The sequence below is a fragment of the Gymnoscopelus microlampas genome (genome assembly GCF_963454915.1).
Source record: "Gymnoscopelus microlampas genome assembly, chromosome: 15".
Lineage (NCBI taxonomy): Eukaryota > Metazoa > Chordata > Actinopteri > Myctophiformes > Myctophidae > Gymnoscopelus > Gymnoscopelus microlampas.
The window spans coordinates 12,518,943-12,528,839 of record NC_139952.1 but is presented as its reverse complement, the minus strand read 5'-3'; the positions used below and the strand labels follow the sequence as shown (position 1 = coordinate 12,528,839).

At 42.0% G+C, this 9,897-nt stretch overlaps 1 protein-coding gene across 1 annotated transcript in view; it reads right to left on the bottom strand.

The window, feature by feature from the left end:
• triqk (triple QxxK/R motif containing) overlaps nt 1-9,233 on the bottom strand; it is a 33,041-nt gene extending 23,808 nt beyond the window's left edge. The window contains exons 1-2 of the mRNA XM_084081181.1: nt 9,049-9,233; nt 2,254-2,336 (exon numbers count right to left, since the gene is read on the bottom strand). Coding sequence (XP_083937307.1) covers nt 2,254-2,314 — 61 coding nt within the window. The 5' untranslated portion in view covers nt 2,315-2,336; nt 9,049-9,233. The remainder of the gene's footprint in view (nt 1-2,253; nt 2,337-9,048) is intronic.
• Nucleotides 9,234-9,897: the final 664 nt, after the last annotated feature.

Genomic DNA, 9,897 nt, shown 5'->3' with positions numbered 1-9,897 from the left:
GCTTGACAAGACGGCGGTGGCGGCAGACAGCTGCTGACGGCCGCCGTGAATTACCCACCCTATTACGATTTCAAATTACCACATATATACAGCCAGCCCGCTCCAACTCTCCCGAGACGTGCTATTTCTGAAGGCTTCATTTCTCTCTCTCTCTTCCTCTCTCTCTCTCTCTCTCTCTCTCTCTATAGCCTGATATATATACTTTGTCGTGCGACGGTATTGCGGCCCTAAAATAGCCGACCTACAAGCGTCGCTTCTGCGACGTGTTAAGAGCTTGTAGGTCGGCTATTTTAGGCATGCGACACAGTCGTACGACAAGAGCAGAAATTATGCTTCTCTCACCCCCCCCCCCCCTCCCTCTCTCTCTCTCTCTCCCCCCTTCTCTCTCCGGCTTCTGCTGTTAAACAGCGGTTTGCTGAAATTGCCTGATGGCCGTTCTTTTAAAAAATCGACGGAGACGAGAGGGCGAAATTGACTGGAGGCGAGAGGGAGGGAGGGAGAGAGAGAGAGAGGGAGGGAGGGAGGGAGGGAGAGTGAGCGATAGAGAGAGACTTAAGTGTCCCTGACCCCCCCACCCCACCCGCTCTACATATTTTTGAATTGATGAGACGTGAAGATGGAGATGGTTAAAAAAAAGAGAGAGAAAAGGATGATAGCGGCGGAGGGAGGGAGGGAAGGAGGGGTGCGACAGTGGGAGATGAGCTTGTTATGTTATGACTGCCTCTCGGTCGACGACAAAGCCGCCAGAGGTTCTTTTTTTTTTTTACACAATGGCTGGCAGTTAAGGGATATCTGCGGGGCGAAATAATCCTTTTTCTGCTGTCACAATGGCAAGCGGGGGGAAAAAAAACAAACATGCAACGGGCCCGGCGAGATTGAGAGAGTAAACAAGATCGACTGAAATTACCCAATAGGTTGTCGTACCCTTAAGAGAGACAGATATTGCCTATCGGTGTCAGCGTGACAATGTCATCCGTTTTGTCCCCTTTCCCTTTGTACAAATAACATGAAAGCCGCACGGTGACAGATAAAAGTCAAACGGTGGAATAGCTCACTCTGCGATGAGCGACATTGCGGCGCACGTTCCTGCACTCTCGAGGAACAAAATGTGTTCAATCTCCAAGAGTTCGTACATGTACATTATGTGGCACTGCCCTGTGTTTACGTAACAAACCAATAAATATGTGTTTTACATTTCCCTCTATACCAGCAATTCACCAGCCATTGGAGTAGTGTGGTGGTGTTTACCTGCAGAATCACACTGCCCTCTCACTGTATTTTGGTGTTTTTTAACTGTTTTACTTTGTTAGACAGGGTCGGTTTTGGGGGCTAAAAGTAATTAAGTAAAAGCCTGTGAGGAAAGCATGGCCGCTGTTTGTTGTGATCCGTCCTGCCACAAGCCTTCATAACTGTACAGTATTTGCCATGCATGCGTGCCCTCTCACTTACATAACAAAACAAGAAGATGACAGTGGGACATTATCTTGGAACGGGCTGCTGTCCCCCCTCCCAAAAAAAGTCTTGATTGATCCCCACCACCACACTGTCTTAGTTAAGTCTCTATGATCTCAGAGGGAAGACATGGTTGGAAACTAAATACCGTTGGATTAGAGCGCCATTCAACTTTGACCAAACTGCTTCTGACGTGATATCAAAGAGCTTTTCTCTTATTTGTTTTTCTGTAAGCGTGCCATTCGCTGTCATGTCAGCGCCGGTGACCTCAAATGGCGCCCGCTCTGGCGTTGTCCTACTGATAATAATTACTTCCAGGGACTCGACAACATCCTGGCTCCGGCGGTTTCCCCGGGCCCCGAGGTTTCCCCCGCTTCGAACCGACATGAAATTCGGGAACCATTTCCCAGGACGATGCGGAGAGATGCTCGCGATTCCTTGCCAAAGTTCATCGCAGTCCTCTAAAGCAGTGGGTCTCAAACGTTATACTTTCAAGGACCACTCCAACTCTTGAGAGTGTACGAATGGAACCAAATGGACCCGTAAGGGTCCATTTGGTTCCATTCGTACACTCTCAGAGTTGCAAACCTGTAAGGGTTCACTGAGAATCCGCTCAAGAAAGCCCCATAACTCGGTGAGTGTCCAAATGTACACTCTCAGATTTACAGACCTGTAAGGGTAATTGTTTTTGGTTCATAAGTTATCAATCATTTTGCCAGGGGTCCTTTCACCCCTCAAGTTTCCAGGGGGTCCCCAGACCCCACTCTAAGAACCACTGCTCTAAAGCAGGGCTGGACTCACCGATTTGTTTCCGGTACTGATCAACAGGCAGATTGGCTCCGCTGGCGTCCTTACGGCCCATGGTTGCTGCTTCCTCCCTCGGTCTGTGTGGGGAACACAACGTGACGATGAGCACTGAGCCTCACGGCAACGCATAACCACAAAGTGTTGGCTCAGACGACATCTCAATGTTTTACATGCAAAAAACAACAACTTAAAGGAGTAGTTCACCAAAAGTATGTTCTATAAATTACACACCCCATGAAGCCTTGAATTCATGTAGATGTTTTAGTTTTTGTCGCATTCCTGAGTCAATGGTTCAATGACCGAGTGGCTGGTCAGTAGAAGACTCAATTAACCTGCATTTGAGTCTCCTATACTGGAGACTCCGCCAGTCATCAAATTAATGGCTCAGGAATGTGACAGCAAAAAGAAAAAGCTCTAGGCTTCATGGGGTGTGTAATTGATAGAGAATAAGTACTTTTTGGGGTGACCTACTCCTTTAACCACATAATCCCTCCTTTAGGCATGTCATCCTATGTGAAAATGTAGCGCATCATGACGTTAAAGTTAAAGTATACCTAATCTTTTAGTGTAATGAACGACAGGCAGCGTGTAATCAAGAGTATGCGTGCGTATATCCAAGATAACCTGGAGAAATGCGAGTTCACACACAAATGTATATAACATTGTGTGTTTTTCGTTTCGTTTATACTTTGTCATTATGACAGTGTCATGCAAAAGCAGCGGAAATATGAACACTGGAAACCAGGGCTTTCTGTGTGTTCCTTTTAGCAATCATTGTAAAACCGTACCGCTGAACTGTTTACAAACTGTTAATAAAGTATTAAATCAATCAATCAAAAGTGTGCCAGTGGGTTTTATAAATATTGAGCCAATGAAACGTTTTAACAAGTGTGACTAAATAATAACGGCAGTGGATCTACTTAGGCCTGTCACAATTATTGCATAATCGTCTAATCGCAATTATTTGAGATAATCGCATTATTTTTGCAAAATCGTTTCCAAGATCAAAAACACATTTTCATATTATGAAAAAAGCTGAAATAGCTGATCTACAAGCTCACAACGCGTCACAAAGTTGTAAGCTTGTAGATCAGCTATTTCCGCTATTCTTTCATTCTTTGAAAGTATAAAATGATTAAAATAATATGTCAGTATTTTCTTTGTAAATTCAAGTCATCTGCCCGTGCAACGTTTGATTATGAAGCCTAAAAGCCAAACAGAAATGTAATTTGTATTCATCAAGCTCCAGTTTTCAACGACAGAAACAATGAAATCGTTAATCGCATTTGTATGACAATTAATCGTCAACTTAAATGTTCGTGACAGCCCTAGATCTACTGGCACACAGGTTTTTTTTTTTTTCAATTTCCTGAAAGGGGTTAGGGCAGGGGTCTTCAACCTTTTCAGGCCAAGGACCCCCTAGCTGAGAGAGAGATGAAGCAGGGACCCCCTCTATATTGTATTAAATTTAGTTTCTGATTAAACTTTTTTTGTTTGGTACTGCTCTTTTTCCCTTTACACCTATACCTCTTTACCAAAAATAGCCGATCTACAAGCTCACAACGCCTCGCAACGCGAGGCGTTGTGAGCTTGTAGATCGGCTATTTTTGGCTAAAGTTCTCCTCTGCTAGGGTTCAAGTGGTTAAGGTAAAAAGGAAAAATCATATCACACAAAGATTTGGCGGACCCCCTGTAGTAACTCTGAGGACCCCCTAGGGGTCCCGGACGCCCTGTTGAAGACCCCTGGGTTAGGGGTTAGGGACATACCAGGTTTCCACGCGACGGCAACGACATACAGTACTGTACAGACAGAGTATTATAGAGGCAGGGGCCAGTACAGTAGTCAGTTTTGATAAGGCAGATGGTTTATCTTGTGCATGCATCTCCTGGTGGTAATTAAATGGATTCTCACCACCTTCCATGTGTGTTATGTTCACAGTGTGAGCGCCTGCTATCCATCTCATTTAGACCAACACCACTTCCCCTCACACCACCGTATCTGTTTGATTACCATCACTGCTCACACCGCTATAGTAGCACTGCTGTTCCACCTGCACACGTCTGTGTGTGTGTGTGTGTGTGTGTGCGCGTGCGTGCGTGTGTGTGTGTACTTGTATTACTATACCTGTGAGAGCTAAATGTCCCTCACAAGTTCAGAATATCGACATCCTAAAATCCTCACAAACATAGTAATATGTGTTTGTGTGTGTGTGTGTGTGTGTGTGTGTGTGTGTGTGTGTGTGTGTGTGTGTGTGTGTGTGTGTGTGTGTGTGTGCGTGCGTGTGTTTCTCGTTGAGCACCCGCCGCTCAACATTCTACCTAGGAACCCACCACGGCGCATCAATCAATAATAACTGTGCCGTTTTGTTTTACAACAGTGGAAGAATCAAGTGCGAGTCGCAGGGCGCCGTCTGCATGCTTGAACACGCCTGTTGTTTTGTGAGCTTATAGATCAGCAAAACATTTTTTATTATTATACATTAATTGTCATCGAGGCAAGTTAGACATAATCGTGATATATTTGACGTCATATCGCCCAGGCCCACTCCTCGCCTTTAGCTGCGAGACATAGACCCAGAATTCAAAGATGTGCGTCCGTGCGTGCGTGCATTTGGGTGTGATTCGGAGACACACAGGGAGGGATTTTTTCCCGAGATATAGCGATAATATAATGGAGACTGAGTGCACCCGCACAGGTGCATTTTACAGTGCGGGTGGAGACCAAAAAAGAAGGAGAAAAATAGTCGGTGTGCATCGGAGGAGAACGAGTGTGTGTGGTGGAAGATTCTCACGGTGTGGTCAGGGGAATAGGAAGAAGAGACTGAATTAGCATGTTCAAGAAGCATGGCTGCCTGCCTGATGGCTTCCCCTGGGGTGCAAACAGGCCTGCTGGGAGAGACCTTTTTTTTGGGGGGGGGGTATGTTAAAAAACGCTATTTTTTTTCCTGCAACGTTTTCAACAACAACACCACTAGAGAAAGAGAGACAGAGAGGGTGAGAGAGTTACAAAGTAAAATGTCCTTTTATATTAGTTTTTTTTGCTCTGTGTCCTTGAATAGGTGTTTCCTATTAAGGTAGATACATAGGGCTGTCACGATTACAAATTTAAGTTGTTGTTTAAGTATTTGTCACACAAATAATTGCGATTAACGATTGAATTGTGTTTTTGGCATTGAACATTAAATGCATATAACTGAAATGCATGTTTGGTCTTTAGGCTTCATAATAAAAATAAAAAACAGTGCACAGGACAGATAAGACAAATAACTGTATACTTTTGAAACATTTTTAAAACAGCTGATGTCAAGCTTAAAACACGTCACAAAGTGTTGTAACTGTAAGCTTGTAGATTTGCTATTTCTGCTATGTTTAGAAAATGTATAAACATTTTTCAACGGGGAAACAATTATGCAAAATAACTGCGATTATCTCAAATAATTAGGATTAGGTGATTATGTAATAATTGTGACAGGCCTAGGTAGATGGGCGTTTACCTTAAAATGTTTACCGAATTGAAATGTTATATATTTCCTTGTTGAAATGTGCTTTACAAATACACTTGCTGTGCCTTGTTATCCACGTTTAACTGTGATAATGTAACAGGTCCGTTTGGTTCCATTTATACATTCTCAGAGTGAGTAGCACTGAGGATTTGACTGTGTTCTCCGCTGGTTGAAAATCAAAGTGTCAGCAGGTCCTGATGTGATTATTTAACCGTCCAGGGAACAGAGGTGCTGTACGGGTTCTGTACTGCGGCGACGAGACCCTAACAGTTGCCCAAGGCCAGACATTTTGGAGTCCCCCGCCTTGTCACCTAATTCCATTAACTCTCCCTTTTGGAATTGAGCTGATACATAAAAGCTAAATGGACAGAGGCAGATCCGGACACACTGTGTATTGCTGCAAAAGCTATACGGGACAAATGGCTTGGAGGGAAGTGGACAATAACGGCGATGCCTCTTTTAACCACTTACAGTACGTAACTTTGCCCTGTGTTTACATAACAAAACAGTATATACATTTTTAACCATCCTTTTCCTCTATACCATTAGTTATCAGCCAGTGGAGTAGTGTGGTGGCGTAAACCTGCATGCAGTATGTTGGCGTTTTCACGGTTTGTTTTGGTAGACGGGGATGTTTTTGGGCAACCAAAACAAACAAAATACAAAAATACTCTGGTATTTTCCATTGAAAATACCCTAGGGTCTCAATAGCATCGTGGCATATACAGTAAGAACTGTGTTACAAAAATAAACAAATGAGCCTGGCAATTTTTTCTCATATGGATATGAAGCATCAACTGACAGTGAAAAGGTACTCATTTATCCAAAGAGTAAGAAAATAAATGTTCTCCTAACACAGACGTTATCAAAATAAAAATAAAACATAAACGACACAGTCACATAACTGACAGAATTGCCGGTCTGATTTGTTCATTTCTTGGAACACAGTTCCAAAATGCGATGCTAAGATGACCTTATGGTATCTATTTTCAATAGAAAAAATATGTCCGTGACCCAGGAGATAACGGAGTGACGCCAGGACTAAAGAAAAATAAACATTTTTTTCCAATTTTTTTTTTTTTTTGTTTTTTACATTTGGACAGTTCTATCCCACCATTTTGGTACCCCAAAATAAGCGCGCCCTCACAGCCCTAAAGCCCCGCGCAGCGGCTGGGGTCGAGGGGGGCGCAGCCCCCCGAGACTCTAGTACTCTACATTCTCACCGAACTACTTTAGCCTATTATGACATGCCTAGAATAGGTATGCTAGCGTTTGTGTGGTTCTCCTGTCCATGTCTGTGTTAAAACCGAATCAAGAGAGGGAGACCATTTATCAGCTTTAATGTTATAGTGTTCGAGTTGCAATTTTGTCTGCTCACTTCTTTCTGCCATCACTTCCAGTTTCACTTCTGCTTACTAAATAACTGGAGACAGACCCGTTACAGAACAAACACTCTATAGTAATGATTGCTATCAGAATGTAGAGCTAAACGGTCATCTTAAAGGCAAAGTACGTAGCTTTGCCCTGTGTTTACATAACAAAGCAATGAATAAATGTTCTACCCATCATTTCCCTCCATACCAGCGCAGCAGTTATCAGCCACTGGAGTAGTGTGGTGGTGTTTTGTGCAGAAAGCACACACTGCCCTCTCACTGCATTTTGATGTGTTCACTGTTTGTTTTGGTGGTGATGTTTTTGGGCAGCCAAATCAAACAGTGAAAACACATACAGTGAGAGGGCAGTGTCAGTGTGTTTCTGCAGGTAAACACCACCACACTACTCCAATGGCTGATAACTACTGATATAGAGGGAAATGAAGGGTTTACCAAATCGGTAACACTTAAGGTTGCATCTATAATGCATTATAATGCACTTATAAGGCATTATAACACTCGTTATAAATGTTTATAATCATGTATGACAACTTATTACAATGTTTATAACGTATTATACGTGTTGGTCATTATGCATTATAAGCTCATTGGAACAGCACATTATAACTACCATAATTAGTTATTAACCTTAGTTAGTTATAAAGTGTCTTTGTTAGAAGTTGTTATGCATAATTATAAACATTTATAACAAGTGTTATAGCATTATAAGTGCATTGTAATGCATTATGATGACCCCCAGGGGTCCTTGAGGTGGTTCCAAGGGGTCCCCAGCAGAATTAGTTAATATAGCATCAAAATCAGTTTGAACCACTAACCTATTTTATATTTGGGCTTTTCAAAAATAGCCGATCTACAAGCTCACAACGTGTCTCTGTGCGACCATTTGTGACCTTGTAGATGGCATCTATTTTTGAGAATTGTGAAAAGTTTTGAATATTTCAATTTGTTTAAGAGGGTGCCTGGCACAAAATCTTTTTTAAATGGGGGGTCTGCAGCCGGAAAACACATCAATTTGGGGGTCTGTGAAAAAAAGTTTGAGAACCACAGATGCAGCTGCAGTACTGTTGGTTTATAAAACATTGAATGATTTGGGCAGGGGTCTTCAAGGGGTTCTCAGATTTACTAAAGGGGGGGCCGCCAAATCTTTGTGTGATATGAACTTCTTTTTTTAAGACGACTTGAACCCTAGCATCCCTATTGTGAGGAGAACATAATAGCTGAAATAGAAGATCTACAAGCTCACAGCACCTGGCAGATCGGCTATTTTCGGCAAAGAGGTTTGGTGTAGAGCGAAAAAAGAGCAGACCAAGTACAAGTTTTGAGGGTTTAGTGGAGAACTGTCTGAAAATACACATTAAGATGAATCCAACACAATACTACACAATGGCAGTGCCATGTCCCTAGAATCAATGTGGAGAAGCAGCTTTTGCCACATAGTATCTGGAACAAACTCCCAGAAAGATGCAGATATGCTACAAGTAGCAACAATCAGTTATTTTAAATCACAGTAAAAAAAAAAAAAAACTTTGTTTGCCACTACCTTTTATAGACATATTTAATTATTCTTCTGCACTATAATTTTACTCTCTTATTTTTCTATTTTATTTTTTACCCTATTTGTTTTCACTGGTTTCAATTCTCCTTTTATATTTTGTATTCCCCTTTTATGTTTTCAATTCTCCTTTTTTACTGAATTCAAACTTCCTTTTAATGTGTTTTTCCTTGGCTAAGTGTTTGATGATGTCAAGTACATTGCCTTGTTGTTTAAATGTGCTCCACAAATAACCTTGCCTTGGCAGTAAAAACAATGCTACCTTGAACAGGACATTGACGCGATAAGGATCAGCAGTTCATTGCATTCATAAAGAGATACTAGTGCTGTGAATACTCACACACTTGTTCGTTGTTTGTGGAGGATGTGGCTCACTGTGGGTGTTTGATCATTATGGGAAGCTGCAGGATAAATGGACACGATCAACCTTCAAAGCTTTACTTTTTGTCTTATCTCTTTTGTATGTACTTTGCTCTAAATTCCTCCCGGAACGCCAGCGCATCACGTCCTCAATTTTTATACCAAACAACCACCACTTCCTGGTTACACGCAAGGAGCACGCCTTGCTTACACACGTCTACTGTGGCTGACGGCCAGCCGTTCTGTCCAATCAGAGACGAGCGTTTTGTCAACTGGACCAATGGCTAGCCATGGATCCAAGACGGTCGTCTTTCATGACAGTCATGGATGAACTTCAATTTGGTGTTTGCACTTTTTCCATTTATGGCCCGTACATCTGTATAAACATTCAAATTTCAAATATGAAGTGCTTACCCTATGGCCACAAATGTTAAAATTATGTACGTGTCCTCAAAAGTACCCGTATCTTCCGTATTACTCAATACAACGCCTTTTAAACCAATTGGTGGCTATTTTCTCATAGAGTTATAATGTATCAGAGTGCAATACACCTTCCAACCAGTAGGGTCACATCGTTGTGTAACTTGTAAAAAATGGCCACCAATCAGATTAAAATAAGTTTTGTTGAAGAATATGGAAGATACGGGTACTTTTGAGGGCCCGTATATAATTGTAACATCTATGGCCATAGGGTAATTACTTTATATTTGACATTTGAACGTATATGTAGATATGCGGGTAAAAAGAAATAAAATGCAAACATTTTGTTGAAGTTTATCCCTGACTGTCATATAATATATCACGGTCATGTATCAGGGCTAGACCTATG